The 21,294-nt window shown below is 45.9% G+C and overlaps 1 protein-coding gene across 9 annotated transcripts in view; it reads right to left on the reverse strand.

Moving 5' to 3' along the window:
* The window catches only part of tst (superkiller complex helicase subunit twister), a 220,426-nt gene that overhangs the window by 82,257 nt on the left and 116,875 nt on the right, over positions 1 to 21,294 (reverse strand). For all 9 annotated transcript variants that reach the window (XR_012887328.1, XM_075879179.1, XM_075879182.1 and 6 more), the window contains one exon: positions 11,592 to 11,888. Coding sequence is in view for 8 of the 9 variants with exons in the window: in XM_075879179.1 (XP_075735294.1) it covers positions 11,592 to 11,888 (297 nt within the window). In the remaining variant the exon portion in view is untranslated. The remainder of the gene's footprint in view (positions 1 to 11,591; positions 11,889 to 21,294) is intronic.

Consider the following 21,294-nt stretch of genomic DNA (forward strand, 5'->3'; position numbering starts at 1 on the left):
CTAAATAGTATCATAACCGAACATGCACATGAATGGAACTGCTTCATACCATGCATACTCTTGGCTTACCGCGGGGTCCCGCATGAAATCACAGGTGCATCTCCATTTGAAATAATATATGGACGCCTTCCACATGGTCCTCTTAGCATATTACAGCAGACATGAATAGAAAATTAAGCACCACCCACCGGCCTCAACAAAGCTAAGTCAGAGTATCTGATCACACTACGGCAGTGAATGGCCGAGGCAGCAGAGAGGGTTGACACCCAAACAACTGATACGCAAAAGGCATACGCTAGCAAATACAACTTGAGGGCAAGAGAGAAAATGTTTTATATTGATGAGAAAATTCTGGCGTTTTATGTGAACCAGCAGAATAAAAAGCAATCAAAGTGGGCGGGACCAGCAAGGATGTAAGAAGAAGAGACAGGAGAGCTACATTGTCAGTTTTCAAGATAGGACGAAGCGGTGGATTTATACAAATTGACTTAGGCAATACCATGCCCGCGTAAATAATGTAGGGGTGATTTTTGAATGTGATAAGTAGCTCAGGGAAGCAGATAGCCTTCCTGATCTTTCCGATGAATCGGGAAATGTTCGACTTGCAGTCGAACACAGGGGCAGTACAAAGGGCTCGAACAAGTAGTCCTTCGCAATGAGGATTTATTCTCTGGAAAACCCGGACTTTTCACAGTGGGTGAGAACAAAATAAGTGTAATACCGGATGCCAAGCTAACGAAAAGCTTCCCGTATCGCGTGCCAATGACACTTCGTCGGGAAGTGGACCGACAGGCGGAAGAGCTCTTGGAATGGGGTCTAGTGTATCTGATCGCAAGCAGTTAAGCGCATCCCATCGTATGTATTGCTAAGAAAGATGCAATGGTCAGACTTTGTATCGACTACCGGCAAATGAATGCTATGACTGAGGTGGATAGTTACCCTATGAACAATGCGGCAGAACTTCTATACGAGGTCGCTAAAGCAAAGTAAATATCTCGGCTCGACATGACGCGTGGCTACTGGCAGATGTCCATTGAAAATAACTCGCAAAAGTACACGTCAATTGCTACCTGAGGTCTCTTTGCATGGAAAGTGATGCCATAATAGCTGCGTAATTCAGCTGCCGCATTTCAGAGTATCATGAACGATGTGTTGCTGGAGCACAGGGGACAGGCTTGTGCGTACATAGATGATATTGCTATATACTCAGAGATATGGGACGAGCACCTGGAGCATTTAGATAGGGCCATACAGACGATTAAAGATGCTGGGTTCACAATCAATCCTTCGAAGTGTAATTTCCCATAACAAAGCGTTAGGTATTTGGGTCATGCAGTGGGATCAGGGTCACATTCACCAGATCCAGAGCGGTGCAAGCTATTCTGAAGCATAAAGCACCCGTGACAAAGAAAGAACTCCGCAGTACACTGGGTTTGTTTAATATAATTATTACTGGGACTACATTTTATCATACTCCGAGATAATACGTCCTCTGACCGATCTCACCCACAGACGGGTCCTGAACGTTATACCATGAAAAAAAGAGGCACAGAACGCTTTTGACATTGTGAAAGTTGAATTGAGCAAAGTGCCTACACTGGCTGTCCCCACCCTTGAGCAATCCTTTGTCATAACAACCGACACGTCAGAGAAAGCAGTGGGAGCATGCCTCTCACAAGAAATAGATGGCCAGCAAAGGCCCATTTCATTCTGAAGCCAGAAGCTCACCCCTCCGCAGACTAAATGTTCAGCCATAGAACGTGGAGCATATGCAATTGTGTGGACGCTGGGTCGCCTAGATACATGGCTCTTTGGTTCGAGGATCATGGTAGTCACAGACCATAACCCTCTTACGTACTTAACAACATCGGCATCATGAAGTGCACGCCTCACTCGCTGGAGCGTGGCCTTGCAGAAATGTGACATCGATTTCAGCCACATAAAGGGATCCCTTAAAGGGGCCCTGCAACACTTTTTGAGCATGGTCAAAAAACGCTGCCGATCGGTAGTAGAGGCTCCTGACAACACATGAACCAAATATTATAGCGCAGCATGCAGCCTGGAATTCACAATAAATTATCAAAGTCAGCTAAAAATAGCTTTCTATTCTCTCGACAAATCACGGAATAAGCCCAGTAAGCCCATCTATCAATCAGCCATTGGCTGATTTGAACATGGCGCGCACGGTTGTTGCAGAGGTTGCCGCGAGAAGCCGTCACTTGTCCACGCGTGCGCGTGCGATCACACTGAAAAAGCCGCGTATTCGAAGAAAAAAAAATTCTCCAGGTCACAAAGCGGGAGCGACGTTTTTTGTTTGCCCCTCTCATCCCTCTCTGCTCAGCTTCCAGCGCTTTCATCGAAACAAGAGAAGAGAGAATGTGATTGCATCGTGTGACAAAACTTTGTAACTCCGCTCATACTAGGTGGATATTTAAAATTTTTGCGGCATTCAATTTGTGACGTAATACGCTTTTCCAGTGAATCAATTCCATGGTTACTCAACAAAGTGTTTCAGGGCCCCTTTAATAAAGGCACTGATGCACTTTCAAGGCTTGACAGATATACAGAGCAAGGACTGACTAAGGCTGCGGTTCCAGAATCTGTCTCATCGGTCCAAAGAGAGAATTTGCATCTGTGAGAGTGGCATGGTGGGCCAAGGAATGTATAGGGTAGCGGCCTGACCTGCAGACTTTCTTGATTTGTCAGTGTAGTGTCGTGCAAAATGAACTTTCTTGAACACTTATTCATTCGAGGTGTGTTTTTGTATCATTATTATGGTGTCATTAGTGTTGATTTATGCAATGTTGAAGTGTCATGGTGTATTGCATGTTTTTTATAGTGTGCTGAGTGAACAACAAGCATACTGCAACAGTCTAGGTGGGGAGAAGTTAACTTCACCTAGCCGAACCCTCGCGCGGTTGAGTTGAACACCCTGTTCGAATTGTTTACTAATTTCAATGCACCTGTTTCAGCACTGCTGCATTGGTTCCACTGCGTTGCGGCAGAACAACCATTCCTTTGAAAACGTATGGTCGAGCCGTTATTTGTGTACATCGAGAGGGACCCGTGTGTGTACAAAGAGCCTCCCCAGAGGCACGCGTTGTTTGCGACATCAGGGAAATAGAGACGTAGGCCACAGCCGACGTGGTACAGAAGACAGAGTTTGCTATGTATTGGGAGCGACCTTCGGAAGCAATTTGCGGTTTTGAGAGGAATGTGGCTGCACTGGTCCAGTTTCATGTAAAGTGGTGAACGAGAGGAGAATGCTCGTTTCACAGGGGATTTGACAGGGGTTTAAGTGGTGGGTGGCATCGTTTAATGAGGAGAAGACCGACTGCTGACAAAGAGGACCCCTCGGCGGTGCGGGTCTATGGCTACAGAAGGACAACAGTGAGGAGAAATGTCACTTTGACTTTGCGTGGGACGAAGGGCAAGCTAACTTGCTCGGAATCCACCACATTCTAGCCAGCTGAGGGACTCATGAGTGATGTTGTCGCACCAGGCCGACTACACAGAAACAAAATCAAGTTGTAAACAACGGGCCCTGGGACACCTCTGTAGTTGTCGCACAGTGTTGCTCCAAAGATGTACTGTAGAGGGTGGGCCCAAAAGGGGCGGCTACAATGTAGACTGGAATAGCCCCACCTCTTTTTTCGGTATTATCATCTGATGCACTCCTTGGTCAAAGTAGGGTGAGAGATTCGAGCAATGGTTCCTCCCCATATCATGACTGTTTATAAACAAGGTGTATGTGTGAATGAGGAGAGTGTCATCTGGGAATTGGCCGTCACTGGGCAATCATTTGTGTTGACCTGATCTGATTTTACCTTCGGCTTTTGCTTTTAATAAACAGTTTTGTTCTGGAAGCTCGCCTCCCTTGTGCAAGGCGTCTGCAGAGGATCAGTAAGAGACATCCCAAGTAGCGGAAAACTCCGATCTTCCTACCAGCCTGGCATTAATTGTTTAACTGGGGTCTTGAAATATTTTGCAAAAGTTTTCAACTATGTGCGTATTTAGAATCCCAGACATTTATTCAATATTATACTTCAACTCATTTCATCATTCGGGTTAACTTATTAGCTATAAAACACGATTTCGAATCCTCACTCATGTTCCCCTCATCCCTAAAGCTGACATCACTTTAAGTCAGTCAATGAAAAATCTCTGTCATCGACAAAACATGTCAATGCAGTGATGTTTGCTGAGGCATTGTTGATTAAGGTTCGTAGCATATCATACTGTCTCAATAGCAGCACCGTAAAGTCATCATGAACGTTGTTTTCACTTTCATTAGTTGTGCAGCCCTATCTGACAATGCACATAATAGGCATAGCATAGGCTAAGTTACCCAAAACACAACGTAATACCACCAGTGAAAGAAACACTGGGATGCTGCACCGGGCGGGCGAAGGCACAATGTGACGACGAAGCACGTATGTACTTGAAAGTGGAATCAAGCAGATTATCACTGTGCTTCCACAGCTCAGAGCACAAAAATTGCTGAATTATTTTTTTCTTTCCTCGGTTTTTATAGATCTATGATATTAAAGAAAAAGAACACTAACACTCTGCTCAACTTCTCTTACCAAGATGTTTCACTGACATCACATGTTAGTGCCTATGGCGAGCAGTAGAGCCACATTGTCATTTAGGAGCACGATAAAACTGTGATTTCAAATGGACTGGATATAAAATGGACTGGATTTCAAATGGACTGGATAATAGACTGGATATTACACCCTAAAATTTCGGGATCAGCATGTCTAATCCTTATTGAAGCAGATAAAATAACAACTGGGCAGCTTCACTTTGATTTCATGACCCCTTTAAAGAATACCACAATGTTAATTCTTACTTTGTATTTATGAAGAGACCTCAATATCTCAATATAAGGAAACAGCCAGTAGTGTTTTTGAACTATTGAGTACAGATGGCCTAAGCCTTAAACTCACATTAAAATTAAGCCATAATTTCAGACCTCAATCATCTAGGCCTAAATGAGAATCCAGGCCTGGACATGTTTACAGTTAAACTCTTTTATAAGAGGTATGCTTCTGGCAGAAATTATTATAATTTATATGAGATGTCTCTTATAAGCAGAGGACCTTGTAAGCATTTTCTTATCAGCCCATATTTTATTGTAGGCACACTGATGTCTTTTATACCCATTTGTCTCTTATATTAGAGTCTCTTATAAAGGGATTTGACTGTACTACATTTATACCATCTTAGGTAAAAAAAAAAATACTGCTAAATTGCCCATCCAGTCACTTGAAAAAAATAGCAAAGAACAGGATAGCTGTCCCCACTTCGCAGGCAACACTAGAAAAATCCTGTGCACGTGAAGTACAAAAAATGCAAGGCCTGCGCGGATTGCGCAGCAGTCACAGTGAAAGCTGGAAGAGGACCCTTTCAGAGCCTATTTTAAACACTTTGAGTAACTGCTACAAGAACACTTGGAGGGTACCTGCTATGCCATTAATCATAATTTTTGTATAGTAGAGAGGCCCATCACCTTGTTTGCCTCTTCCCATGCAATGGTGTGAGTGAGGCATTTACTATGCCATCTTTCATCATTTTTCGGAGATGCGTAGTACCTGCTACACACTTGCAAGGAATTTAATGCAATTTTTGATGCTGTGACTGATCACAATAAAGAATTATAGCTGAATCAGGCTGAAATATGTGGCGCAAGGTTGACAAAGAGAAAAAAAGATGAGACAAAGAGCGCTTTTTCTGTCTCGTCTTTTTTTTTTTCTCTTTTTTCTCTTTGTCAACCTTGCGCCACGTATTTCAGCCTAATATGTACCAACTAGCCCAACATAACGTACTGCTATGGCTGAATCTTTTGTAAAGAGTTAGAGCATTCGATGACCCACTCGTTATGCAATTCGCATTGTGGGACGCCTAGTTGTTCCTTTGCTGTTCTAAAACGCTTTATTACTAATATTAACACAATTCTTTTTTTGACATCAAGCCTTCCTAAGGCCAGTTTGCCACTAAGTTTCAAGCACCGGCATGGCTATATGGTAGAATACTGGGCTTACATGCAGGGGAACTGGGTTTGAATCCCGTTGTGTCCTTGGTGTTTTTTATTTACCTAGTCTTTTTTTCTTACTTTACGTCATAGTGGTTACAGACACCGACTGCGGCAAAAAACTACGGTGCACGCGACCTTTGTTGTGATCTCGTAACAGCTTTAGCTGTAATCTGGGTACCCAAGCCACAGGATGCCCACAGCATGTAGTAGACTAATATATGTGGTAAAAGCAAATACTGTATTTACTCGATTCTACCGCGTTCTCGATTGTAATGCGCACCCGGTTTCCACGACGAAAAAAAAAAAAAGTAAGACATCGATTGCAACACGCACCCATTTTTCTCGTTCGGCCACACGATCACACCACTCGGGAAGAAGACTCCTTTCGGGAGCGTCTTTTGTTTAAATATGAGGTCGGGGGAAGCTTGTCCCTATCTGACGTGCAACGGAGCATTGCCGTCACTCTAGATTTACCGTGGCCCGATGTCAGCACGCGAACTTGCTTCGCCCCCTTCTTCTCGACTGTTGTGGTGCCAAGCATGTCGAAGTAAAGAGGCGTCTGATCGGCATTCCCGATTTGCCCAAGCAGGGAGCCGTTGTTGTCCCGCAAGTTTAGGACGAACCTCTGAAAACTGAAGCTTTTCTTCCTACTCCTCCGGTAACTTTTGGCATATGCAAGTTCGCCTTCAGAGAGAAAAGCCTTTCCTCTTCATAAAGTTAGTTAACCAGCACCTGCTCGCTTTAAACTGGCTCCGCATTTGTCCTTTTTCTAAGGCTAGCTGCACAGCCTGCACTTGGAGCAGTTCTGTCGTCACGGGACGCTGTGCCGCTCACTGCTCAATCACATACTCACCGAGCAGCTCTTCAATATGCGGAAACCGACCCTGCTGTGATCCGCTGAAGCCTTTGCGTGAATCTTTGCTGTCGACAATATTCTGCTTTTGTTTCCACCAGTCCCGCACGCACGTTTCGGGAACTCCGAACGACCGCGATGCAGCCCGATTTACGTCCGTTTCGGCACACGCGATGACTTTTCTTTTAAAAGCGGCATCGTGGTGCACTCGTCGAGTTTTTGGAGTCGGCTCTTCCATGCCGTCGATGCTAATGCACATCAAGATGACGAACTCCTCAGCACACGTACGAAGTGCCGCACATGGGAAAAACATAGGCAGAAATGGCCGACGCACGTAGAGGGTGGCCGTTTCGGAATGCCGATGGCAATAGAATAACCGTATTCTTTTTTTTTTCGTACTTGATTCTAACGCACATGCGATTTATGAACTCGCTTAACCGAAAAAAAGGTGCGCGTTAGATTCGAGTAGTTATGGTAAATTGACATAATCGAAAGACAGTAACAATCATAAAAAAAGTGGCTGATTCATCATAATCTCGTATGCATTATCGCAAGAAATATGTAAGGGAACGTTTGAGTGCACAGAAAATAGCCTTGAAATCAATGTTAAGACAACTCGCGATGTCCGTTGTCGACACCACGATTCGTCTAGCCATAGACACTAGCACCTGTTGATACCAAGTGGCAATACATTGTGTGTCACTGGTGATTGACAATAATGAGGTGGGAAAACCATGCAGAGTGTGGCAAGCGCAGCAGAGTGTGACCCTTAGCTCCACGCAAAATGCCACTGTTACTATGCACTGCCAAACATTCCTTTTGTGCATGTTTGTGTGTGTATCACACACAAAATCAAGATAAAGTAAAACAGCAGTACTGCTCAGTGCTGCACATGAATGAAACAACAGGTGCTACAATACTGTCATGTGGCCATGGCGTAGACGAAAGCAGGAGTCTCTACGTCCAAGATGAAGCTGTTTATTTGGCTGAACTTGTAGCCAGTAAATGGAAAGTCAGATTAAAGCAATACATACTGGCACTGATAGCAGCATGCTGGGCATTGGCCATCGATAATCTGATCTCCAGCAAGCTGCGTGATGGGAGTGGCCACAGTTCGCAGAAGAGCGCAGCCCTTTCTACTTTATTTTTGACAATGCCAACCTTGAATCAATCAAATAGAGACTACTTACCATACACACGTGTGTTCCCACTCATATTGTTCAGGATAGCACTCGGTCGTTCTCATGGTTTGAAAAAAATATATAGAGGTATGCGAATATTCAAACTAACTCGAATATTCCTCAAATATTCGATGTTCACGAATATTCGTTCACATATGTCACTGTGAAGAACTTACGATCTTGCACCTAAGAGCCTCAGTAGATCATGCAGTGATTGCTGCGAATGCAGTGATGACTTCATGAAAATTCATGGGAGCGTGATGACGATAACCGATGAATGCAGTGGCATGTCAGTGCGACAAACCTACCAACGATAAACATCTCAATCAATCTATATCATGTGCTGGCTGTTAGAGTTCACGTAAGCGTACCAACGACGCCGTCTGCTGCCGCACCCCAGTGCATGGGACTGCAAGTGCATATCGCTTGTGGAAACAAAGGCAACTCGCCGCCACAGCATTGGCTCTACAAAATAGTCTTCACACCTTTGCTCAGTCCCATGCTGAGCGAGTACGAAGAAAAAAAAAATCTCTACGCAAGGGAAAATGCACACGTATATGTTACAAGGTGCGATGCTGATGAAGTGAGTTTAGTGGGCGATGCACTGCACGGAACTAGCTAGGGGCGCACTCAGCTTGACGTACGATGGTAATGCGTTTCATTCATAGTCACACCAGTTTTCGCTAATGGAACTCCGTACAAACGTACGTGCAGATGTTGAACACAAACGAGTAGTCCATCAGCTGTGCCGCTACATCAGCATGTAGTCTCTTCATAGTTCCGGAATTATTTCATGGTAGTAGGTACGGTGATGGAAATGAGCTGAAGTGTTTTTCCGCGCCATGCACTTTCGGTAATGTTACAATGGCGTCATCACATATAGTTCTCCGTTACTAACGGTGGCACACGTAAGGTGACAGACGGATTCATGTGTAGCTCCACTACATTGGCTACAGCGCCTTTGAAAATCCGTCGCACGCGCATCGCCCTCACGCGGCAACGTCTCCTGCAATCAACACCGTTGCTGCAATCTGGCTCTTTTGCCAACGTCGGTTTACTGCCGTTGGCAGCCAGTGTGCCAAAGGGGCCGCGATGTGACAAAACAGTGCCCTCGCCACCGGGAATTAACAAAAAGGTGTATTTGGGGCATCTTTCTATCACATATCAGTAATCATCAATTTCGTGCGCTTACCTCGCGTTATAGCTGCACGCCCGGTACACCTTGGTCATGATCGTGCTGCTATCAGCACAACACAGTATTATTGATCAGATAATTGCGAGCGCACAGTCCTCAAGAAAGGCAACGGCAGCAAGCGAGATAACGAAAATTGCTTTGTAAACAAAAAACGCCCCAAGGTACTCCTATTTTCCTTAGCGGCTTGACCGATTAGAACAGGGGAGAAAATTAAAAACAACTATAAAATTGGGTCTTTTGATTCAAAACTGATAGTGCGGGCACCTGAATGAATTGTGACCACCTAGGCTGCTTTCATGATCACTTAGACTTAAGTACACTGGTGTTAACTGTTACACAATCAAACCAGTGACCTTATGCTCACTAGTCATCATGGCAGGTGCGAAAGCTTTTCTTTTTTTTTATAATAAAAAAAAGATACAGAAGATTTGCTCAACAAGTAGATTGGACCCAAGACATCACAGTCACAAGCTCAACAATTACAGTCTTATGCTTTCTGGCAAGTACAGAGGGCGATACTTTTTACATTTTTGTGTGTAACATTTCGTGTGTAACAAATAGTAACATTTATGCTGTTTCCAACATAAATATATGATTGAGTAAAAGATTAATGTTGGAAAAAAATTGCACCCCTTCATTATTCGATGTTCTATTCGTATTCAAAACTATGTATTCTAAAATTTTGATATTCATACACCACTAAAAAATAATGGTAATAATAAGCAAGTACAGCCTGTATATATTTTTTTTCTGTGCCTGCTAAGCTGTCAAAGATTTATGCTGCATAAGACATAAAATTAACATCTGACACAGAATACTGAATTCTGTACCCACATAAAAATTAGTGACTTGCTAGGGGAGTGTGGCATGCAAGCTAACCTTAACATGTGAAAAATCATATACAGCAGACTCTAGATCGCTCAAACTCTGATCTAACTTTTGGTTAATACAAATTTTTATTTTTTGGTTTGCCTGCTATGTTTTCAATATATTTTTAAAGATACTTGATTCAAACAGCTCCACTGCATGAATTCAGTCAATTCATACATTGTACTCATTCATGACTGAAAATATCTGCTGCCTTTGTTGCTTCTAGTTGAAAATGAACATTTTCTCATCACTAATTGTCACAGATAAAACTGATTGTATACCTCCACCCAGCCAAACAGATCAAACTATGCACACCAGCAGTCACATGTTGGTCTGACCTTGGTCTATCGCATGCTAAATGCTTCATTAGACACTTTCACAGCAGTACACTGGTGTCATGCAAAAAAAAGTGTACTAAGATTGGAACCCGCTTCACCTAATTTCGCACACCTGTTTAGCTCAGTAACCACTATCTTTCCTTCTCTCCCCTACTTCCCCTTTTTATTCTCATGCTTGTCCTTTGCTCCTCTGGCTTTTGGTTGTGGAAGAATGTATGAAGTGTATATTACGCCTATGCGGAAGAATGTACAAAGTACATATTACGTATACCAACTAGCACTGAGGTAAGCAGTTGCTACCTTGAAGGAGACAAGACCACATGTCAAAATGTTGGCTTTAAAGACACCTTCGTTCAGGACTTTTTCATGTCATCAATGCTGTTTGACAAGCAAAAATACAGCAAAGAATATTACATGATGGAGTTTGCAATGCCTCTCATGTGTTCACGATCAATTCACGACCATGGAAGCAGAACCACGTCGTGAACCATTTTGTGACCCCTACATCCCGTAGCGGTCACAAAATGATAAGGCATCTGATGCAGAAAAAAAATAATCTCGCTTAATTCATAGCACGGTTCCAAATATAGCCCTAGGTATGCTGGTATAACTTCTGTTTAGAGCAAAAAAACTTGGATTATAATCAGGCAAATATGGTACCTGTGAAACAAGATACCTGTGAAACTAAATATTTTAAAGGTGGGCCAGTGTTAGATTGAGAGAGGTGAACAGGAATTCAAATGCGCAGCTTTCAATACAATAATTACCACTGATGTCATCTGCTACAAAGTCATTATTACGCTATCAGAAAAGTCCTTCATTTAATTATCATTTTTTGTAAGCCTGTGAACATTTTATGTGGTCTCTTTTAAAACTTGTGATTTTGCAAGGCTAGCATTGTTTTTGTCACAAATAAACATCACAATTGCCAGCTGCCTTAAAGAAGCACCACTGAGGTGAGAAATGGGCCTGCTATCATAATAATTTATAAGTAAACGTCCATAAAGTTTCAGAGAGTGGCTTGGGACACAAGGACTACTACAAACTTGATAAGTAGTGCCAAAATATAAAAGCAAGTGTCAAACTTAAACGTGCGATGATTAGTCAGACATGCCTGTGAATCAGCCAATGCCCATAGAGTGAGTCTCTTCTCCCGGGGAGCCAAGGAGGCCAGAGCACCAAGAAGGTTACATCCCTCTGGGGAGCGCACGAGCAGCAAATGTCCTGGCGACAGACACCGTGCAGCCTGAGGTTGTGAAAGTATGTGTTCCCAGGCAGTGACTCGTGCAGCAGCTTCTTCTTCCAAAAGCTCAAATGGCAGCTCTTGACATGTCGTGCACACAATAGGTGCCAGTGAGCTCAACTCGTTCTCCAGGGATGCACAACGCTCAGCTAAGCTGAGGCTCTGACTCTGCACAAAGAAACCCCCATACTATATTCACTGCTAAAGACAGGGGAAAGCAATAATTCAGGCCAAACTACACAAATGCAAGTCCACACAGCAGTAAATGATGGCTCACTGCAGAGATCTAAAATTATACTCTGTCTTAGATGTTCCCTTCAGCACTGTGAAGGCTACAAAGCCCCTTTAGCTAATCAGAAGGGTGATTAGCCCTTCCACATGTATTCATCCACGTTGCATCATCTGCTCAGCTTCTCCCTGGCATCTGTTTCCCTGCACAGGACAATTAAAGCAAACCGACGATAAAAAAAAAACACCAGACCTGCGCGCAAGGCGCAGCACAGTCACAGAAAAAGCTAGAAAAGCGGTCTTTCAGAGCCTTTCAAAACACTCATTAAGTAACTACTGTAAGCACACTTGCTTGATACCCACTAGGACATTAATAATAAAATTTTTTAGGTAGTAGGCCGGCATTCGCTATGCTATTTTTCACGCTATGCTATTTTTCATCATTCTTTTGAGAAGCGTCGTATCCACTAAACATTTGCAAGGAATTTTGTGCCAATTGTTCATGTAGTGGGTGACACCGGTGAGAAATTATGGCTAAAGTGGGTATGTGCCACGGTTAATAGGGGAACAAGAACAAGCTTTTGTAATGGGTTGGAGCATTGGATGACCCACTCGTTATGCTATTCGCATTGTGCGACGACTGATTGTTCTTTTGCTGTCTTAAAATGCTTTATAAGTTGTATTAACACGATTGCTTTCTCGACATCAAGCCTGCCTAAGGCAACTTTTCTAACAAGTCTCAAGCACCGATGTGGCTCAGTGGTAGAATACTGGGTTGGCACTCAGCGGACTTGGGTTCGAGCCCCACCGTGTCGTTGGTGCTAGGTTTTTCTTTTCTACATTCGCATGATGTGGTTACGGACACCGGCAGCGTAGGCGGTGATAGGGGACAACTGCGTGTGACCCGAGTTGTGATCTCATAACAGCTTTTAGTATAAAAAACATGGCTGCACCTGTTGCAGCTGCTGCACTCTGCATTGAACTTATTGTCATCGTGTGCTGCGTGACCCTTAAGTTATAATCTGATGCTTGTCTTTGCTGTGAATTAATGTGCTAATGCTTCGACAGCGATGTATTCGTGACTGTATGCCTCTAAATCTAGGAACCAGTATCGAATTCTCGCAAGTTAGGTTTAGTAGGCGTGTCTGAACAAACAGCTGATCTCACAAATAAAGACAAAATGTACCTGGTGGTGTGTCCTCACCTTAAGACGACACAAAGCGATGACTCATTTTAGTATTTATTTTTTGCTGCCAGGGCAGCGGGCAAATAGCAAGTGCAAGATCAGATTGAAGCAGTCAGTCGCGTCTGCATGAGCACTGCGCTGCCATATTTGTTTTGTAACCTCTTTTACCAGTGTCACAAACGAGCGCTCAAAAAAGTGCACACCCCCGAATTCTAACCACTACATGAAATCAAGGCGCCAGACTGACGGGGCAGAAACCGGCGAAAAGAAGAAAACAAGCATCAAAGGGCTCCTTGGGCGCGGCACCTCTCCTCCTCGAAGGTGCCGCGCTACGCTGACCAACCTCCTTGCATCCATCACTGAGCGACCGCCAGAGTCATCAAGAAAGAAAGCGTGAGTTACTCCCTAGTTTCGTCACGTGTCGCGGATGGTTAAAAAAAAAGTCCCGCCCCTTCCCCAGCTTTGGCTGTACAGTGCCCCGATGAACCTTCCAGAACCCAGGGGGAACATATATAAGTGAGCAGCGGATGGTGGTGAGCAGGAGATGAAGAGAGTTTTTCCGCCGTAGGGCGAAGGCTGATGTCTTCAGTGACAAAGCAGGAAATTAAGAGGTTTCCACCTGGGGGTGAAGGCTGGTGCAACGCCTCCTCTATTTAAATGCCTGCCGCATGAGAAGAAAGACAGCTGCCACACTCTTTCCCTCCTTCATTTTAGAATGTTCTCGGTCGCTAGCGTTACCTGTGGTGGACGGTACAACAACGCAACGCTTTGCATAGCCTCCGAAACAGTTGTGCACAGTTGCAGGTCTCGAACAACTCTCGACTGACGTGCCCCTATGGGCCGCAGTTGAAAAACAATTAGCTGGTACCGCCCGCTGCCGTGATGATAGTGTCGGTCGCAAGCGCCACCGCACGGCGTTTGTTTAAAACTGAAGGCAGGCCAACCACGCTGGGTGCGCGAGCCATTCCTCAGGCATCTTTCTAGAGGAGGTGTTAGCTGGTGTTACAGGCAGAATAAAAGTGTGTATTTACCGCCAGTGAACAAAGACGCGTTCTGCAGTCGCAGCGCGTGAGTGGCCGACATGTTACCGACGAAGAAGTTTTCTTATTGGAGTGCAGACATTTGACGACGTAAGGTACCCGGAAGAGAAACATCGGGAGCAACAGAATGACGATCAGCGCCAGACTTTTGACTGAGTGGTTCTTTGAAGAGAATCATTCAACTTTGTTCCAAGAACTTTAGACTAAATAAGTGTGACGAACTTTTTTTGCCTTTAAAGGGGGGCGTGGGTTCTAAAATTTGTTTTTTTTTATTTTTTGCTCAATCTTAACCAAACTTTACAACCTAAGCTAGTTTTTCATGCTGATTTCAAATCTCTAATTTGTTTCTTAATATTTCAAGTGGTTTAGAAAATATGAAGGTCTAAATCTTAATTAATTGCATACTTCTTATGGGACTTCTTGGCAATTTATTCTTGCTAAATCCAAAAAGTGAATACATAATCCCAATGCTGGAGACTTGCTGTAAGGGGTGATGCTTTTTTTATCCATTTGAAGGCATTTTATAAGCAAGAAAACGGGCGAACACTTATGGTCACTATATTACAATAAATTTCTTTCACTAAAATCTTCAATGGTAATTTTTGAAGTGATGCTAGAAAAATAGAAATAGCATCACCCCCTAGATCCTGTCAAGACGAATAAAATGATACCAACTTTGTTGCATTCACTCAAGTTTAGCATAGGAAAAAACCCCGTAAGGCTGAGTGCAATGTGCAAAAACATCGAACTGAGAAAAACGAGTTTGAAGTTTCTAGCAACTTTAACTTTTGCTAAGTGAAGCTACAGTGATATTAATGACATCATTCTGTAGCTCTATATTATAGGATAAATGGCCATGCTAAATTTCACTGTACCCACCCAGAATACCGCTCACAGCTTGTTCTAGAACTATAAAATAGTCATTGACTCAGCATGAGAATTATTATTTTTTTACTTTGTGGTCGTTCCAGTGCCTTGCAAGTGAACGGAACACAAAAAAAAATCACGTAATAATGTTGTCCTTGGATAGACAATAGATTTACACAATGTTTAGGTATAAAACCAAGAATATTTATTTTTGCAAAAATTCTCACTATTTGCTATCATGACTGTTTACAGCAGACCAGGGCTGTAAGCAGAGTCTCCTGCTGGCTTGTGACGCTTTGAAAGTCTTTCCTTTATTGAACTGCTGTCGAGATGCTCTCTTCACGATTTTTGCAGCCTGCCCTTGTCCTTCTCAAGGCTGCGACGCATCAAGTTATTGCCAGGGCTGTAGCCCAGCTTCTCGGCAATTTCCACGTTGTTCTTGGTTGTGCCTTGGTTGAAGCGGCTAATGGCTTCGGCAACTGCCCTTTCAATGCTCCACAAGGATGCATGCTGAGTTTTGGGGGCCTGCTGCCAAATCATAGTGTTACGGTGCATCATCGACAGGAACAAGCGTGGCACTTTGCGAAGATGAAGAAGACGCCCGTGCGTTAGGCGCTTGCGCGAGAGGCAACTCAGACATCTTGTTCGGCTGCCGATTCTCGGAGGACGCTATCCTACAAACCTAGACCTCGCCCCGTCACATGTGGTGGAGGTGCTGGGTAACCGCCTCGCAACGGAACTTCGAAGCGGCCGTCGTTTGAAGGGTCATTCCACTACGATGACGGAAAGTACGGCGTCTGCATCTGCTCCTGGTGTTCCTGCGTCCGGAGATGATGCGGTAACTACATCTCCTTCTGCGACCACAACCTTCGTGCTCGAACCCCCGTGGGATCCTGGCACGTTCAGCGGTTCCGGGGATCCAGATGAAGTTGACGTTGAAGATTGGCTGGCAGAGTACGAACGTGTGAGTCGATACCGATGGGGCCCGACTCTTATGCTGGCGAACCAGTTATTCTATCTTAGGGGAACCGCCAAATCGTGGTATGAAAACCAAGAAACAGAACTTGGGAGTTGGGCAGTGTGCAGGGAAAAAATGTTGGACCTATTCGGAAAGCCGATTGGAAGAAAAATGGCCGCGAACAAAATGCTCGCATCTCGGGCAAAGACCTCGACCAAATCTTACGTCTCTTATATAGAAGATCTGTTATCGTTGTGTCGCATAGCCAATGCCGAGATGCCGAAGGCTGACAAGGTCAGACATATTCTTAAGGGGATTGCGGATGACCCATTCAACCGCCTCATCTGCAAAAATTTTTCTACAGTGGACGCCATTATAAAAGAATGTCGGCGCTTTGAGCAAGCGAAGAGCCGGCAGATTAACAGCGTGTTTACCCGCCTTCCGAATACGGCTGCAACGTCATCTAGCAAAAACCGTGCAAGAACACAGCCGCCACCACTAGATTCATCGGATCAGGTGACCCGAATCGTACGGCGCGAACTTGAAGCCATTGCCTCCGCTCCGGCTCACACAGCTGCAAGTGACACAACCCCACTTACTGCTAACATGGTTCAAGCCATCGTCCGCCAAGAACTCACCAGCATAGGTATTCCCTCTGTGTGCGCTTTGCCCAGCCTGCAGCGAGCTCTATGACATCCACCCTCGTCCTATCACGAGCAGCAGTTTACGGCCCGATCTCGCGACCCTGCTGCGTGGAGAACCGTCGACAATCGACCAATTTGTTTTCATTGCCACCGTATTGGTCATGTCGTCCGTTACTGCAATTACCGCTGGTCCTCTCCACCTCGGACTTCATCTCAACCTCACTACCGACAGGACAGCACCCGCTTCACATCTGCCGCACAGCCTTCTCCACCAAACAACTACAGAAGGTTCAACAGCCAATCTCCGTCATCGCATGGTCGTCAGTCGGGTTCGCCTCCAGGACGTCGCCAGTCGTCTCGCTCACCGCAGACTCGCAGGCCGTCGTCCCCATTCAACCCCGCTTCTGCCTACCCGGAAAACTAAACGGTGCAGCGCCCGGAGGCGACGCTGCAATTTCGACTCCCTCCATAAATCTTCTCTTGACGCTTCCAACGAGACAAAGTTTGTTAGACGTTGACGTTGTCGGTGTGGCTATTTCTGCCCTTATAGATACTGGAGCACACATTTCTGTAATGAGCGCGAACCTTCGCCGACGCCTACATAAAGTGCTCACGCCTGCCGCTTCACGCACACTTCGTGTCGCTGATGGGAGGATCCCTGACGTTCAAGGGATGTGCATGGCCCGTGTGTCCATTGCCGGTCATCCTACATTAGTTCAGTTTGCCTTCATTGAAGTGTGTCCTCATGACCTAACACTTGGTTTGGACTTCCTGTCACGTCATTCTGCGCTCACTGATTGTGCCACTGGTGCTCTTCAGCTTGAACTGCCGCAGTTTGCCGATTTTCCAGCTGACTATTCTCTCCGTTTATGCTCTCATCACCTCGTTCGTTTGCCTCCGCAAGCTGCTACATATGTCACTTTGTCGTGCTCACGTCATGTGCCCGATGGTGACTACCTCACCACTCCTATAGTCGACGTACTGATGGCCCGAGACATCGCCCTTGCTCACACTGTTGTCGCCGTCGCTAATAATACAGTGGTTATACCACTACTCAACGTAAGTCTCTTGACTCAAGTTATTCCGCAAGACGTGTCTTTAGCCACCCCATCTACACTTGACAGCTGCAATGTTACTGGTTTGGATACCGATACTACATCACCCTGTCTTGGCCGCAATTACACTCTGCCTGCAGATGACATTAACAAGATGATTGCTCCCGACCTCACTGCAGCGCAAACTGCCAGCCTCCGTAGTCTGCTAACATCATATAGAGATGTTTTCGACTTTGACCACCGCCCTCTCAGCCAAACAACTGCAGTGACTTACTGGATCAACACTGGTGATGCCAGTCCTATACGGCAGCGTCCATATCGTGTATCTCACAAGGAACGCCAAGTAATTCAGAATGAAGTGGACAAAATGATTACTAAAGACGTAATAGAACCATCATCCAGCCCCTGGGCCTCCCCAGTCGTGCTCGTTGAGAAGAAGGATGGCAGCTGGCGCTTTTGCGTGGACTATCGCCATTTAAACAAAGTGACCCACAAAGATGTCTACCCTTTGCCTCGGATTGATGTCGCCCTCGATTGCCTCCATGGTGCCCAATACTTTTCGTCTATCGACCTTCGGTCCAGCTATTGGCAAATTTCCGTCGAACCCATGGATCGTGAAAAAACCGCTTTCGTTACGCCCGACGGCCTCTACCAGTTCAAAGTCATGCCGTTGGGACTGTGTAATGCGCCGGCAACTTTCGAGCGCATGATGGACTCCCTTCTCTGAGGATATAAGTGGTCCATCTGCTAATGTTACTTGGATGATGTCATCGTCTTTTCACCTACCTTTGACAGCCATGTAACACGTCTGTCAGCCATTCTGGATGTTTTTCGAAGAGCTGCTCTTCAGCTCAATTCTGCAAAATGCCATTTCGGACGTCGCCAAATCACCATACTCGGCTACCTTGTCAGTGGTGATGATGTTCAACCAGATCCCGAAAAGATGCGAGCAGTACAACAATTTACTGAACCACGCTCAACCAAGGACGTCCGAAGTTTTGTAGGGCTACGTTCCTATTTTCGTCGATTTGTCCACAACTTTGCCGACATCGCTCAACCGCTTACTCATTTCTTAAAGAAGGACGTTCCCTTCGCATGGGGCATAGAGCAAGCGGACGCCTTTTCGGCTCTTATCCATCTGCTGACTACGCCACCAATACTGGCCCATTTCGACCCTGCATCACTTACAGAGCTTCGGACCGATGCCAGTGGCCATGGAATTGGAGCGGTCCTTGGCCAACGATAGCACGGGAAGTACCGCGTGATTGCTTACGCCAGTCCTCTTCTTTCACCTGCCGAACGGTAGTTCTCCATCACTGAGCGTGACTGCCTAGCTTTAGTGTGGGCCGTGGCGAAATTCAGGCCTTACCTGTATGGCCGAACTTTTTCCGTGGTTACGGACCATCACGCTCTTTGCTGGTTGTCATTGCTAAAGGACCCATCTGGACGTCTCGGTCGCTGGGCGCTCCGTCTGCAAGAATACTCGTTCGTGGTCCACTACAAGTCGGGACGCCTGCACACAGACGCAGACTGTTTGTAACGTTATCCGGTTGAAACGCCCGACTTGACAGACCTTGATTCAGGCCCCTGCGTTCTCTCCGTCCACCCTTTGGGTGATACCTCCACCGAACAATGACGTGACCCGTCGTTACTCTCCATCATTGAGCGTCTGACCTCTGCTCCAACAGACCCTTCCGTTCGCCTGTTCGAACTGCACGACAACATTCTGTACTTCAACGCTGATGGCCCGGAATTACTACTCGTGCTTCCCCATCCCCTGCGTACCAACGTTCTCGAACAACTACATGACGTACCTACAGCCGGTCACCTAGGCGTCTCTCGTACCTACGATCGTGTGCGACGTCGCTTTTTCTGGCCCGGACTGTTTCGTTCTGTGGTTCGCTACGTCACTGCTTGCGACCGCTGCCAACACCACAAGTGCCCCTCTGTGCTACTGTCTGGCCTCCTACAGCCCATTGACATACCAACAGAACCATTCTTCCGTGTTGGCCTTGACCTGTTGGGCCCGTTTCCTACGTCCACCTCCGGAAATAAATGGGTTGCAGTCGCCACAGACTACGCCACACGCTTTGCCATCACTAAGGCACTGCCGATAAGCTGTTCCACTGACGTTGCTGACTTTCTCTTGTATGAAGTCATTCTTCATCACGGCGCTCCGCGGCAGCTGCTTACTGATCAAGGAAGGTACCGTAATTACTCGAATCTAACGCGCACTTTTTTTCCGGTTAAGCGAGTTCACAAATCGCATGCGCGTTAGAATCGAGTACGAAAAAAAAATGAATACGGTCATTCTATAGCCATTGGCATTAAAAATAGTCGCCCCCTATGTGCGTCGGCATGGCGCGTCGGCCATTTCTGCCTATGTGTTTCCCATGTGCAGCACTTCGTACGTGTGCTGAGGAGTTCGTCATCTTGGTGTGCATTAGCATCGACAGCATGGAAGGGCCGACTCCAAAAACTCGACGAGTGCACCACGATACCGCTTTTAAAAGAATAGTCATCGCGTGTGCCGAAACGGACGTAAATCGAGCTGCATCGCGGTCGTTCGGAGTTCCTGAAACGTGTGTGCAAGACTGATGGAAACAAAAGCAGAAAATTGTCGACAGCAAAGATTCATGCAAAGGCTTCAGCGGACCACAGCAGGGTCGGTTTCCGCAAATCGAGGAGCTGCTCGCCGAGTATGTGCTTGAGCAGCGAGCGGCACAGCGGCCCGTGACGACAGAACTGCTCCAAGTGCAGGCTATGCAGTTAGCCTTACAAAAAGGGCTAATGCGGAGCCAGTTTAAAGCGAGCAGGTGCTGGCTAACTAACTTTATGAAGGGGAAAGGCTTTTCCCTCTGAAGGCGAACGGGCATATGCCAAAAGTTGCCGGAGGAGTACGAAGAAAAGCTTCAGTTTTCAGAGGTTCGTCCTAAACTTGCGGCACAACAACGGCTCCCTGCTTGGGCAAATCGGGAATGCCGATCAGACGCCTCTTTACTTCGACATGCCTGGCACCACAACCGTCGAGAAGAAGGGGGCGAAGCAAGTTCGCGTGCTGACATCGGGCCACGGTAAAACTAGAGTGACGGCAATGCTCCGTTGCACGTCAGATAGGCACAAACTTCCCCCGTACCTCATATTTAAACGGAAGACGCTCCCGAAAGGAGTCTTTTCCCCGAGTGGTGTGATCGTGTGGGCCAACGAGAAAAATGGGTGCGCGTTGCAATCGATGTCTTACTTTTTTTTTTTCGTCGTGGAAACCGGGTGCGCGTTACAATCGAGGGCGCAGTAGAATCGAGTAAATACGGTACTTTCTTTCACGTGTTGTGGATGACATTCTCTGCCCCTGCTCCACTGAGCACAAGCTTACCACCGCTTATCATCCACAGACAAATGGATTGACCGAGCGTCTGAACCGAACGCTGATGCAGATGCTGTCAATGAACGTTTCGCCAGATCACCGTGACTGGGACAAAGCACTCCCCTTTGTCACGTTCGCGTACAATTTTTCACGGCACAACACAGCTAGTTATTCGCCGTTTTATTTGCTATTTGACCGACATCCAGCATTACAATTTGACACGCTCCTTCCT

This window comes from Rhipicephalus microplus, chromosome X, assembly GCF_043290135.1.
Source record: "Rhipicephalus microplus isolate Deutch F79 chromosome X, USDA_Rmic, whole genome shotgun sequence".
NCBI classification, from domain to species: Eukaryota; Metazoa; Arthropoda; class Arachnida; order Ixodida; family Ixodidae; genus Rhipicephalus; species Rhipicephalus microplus.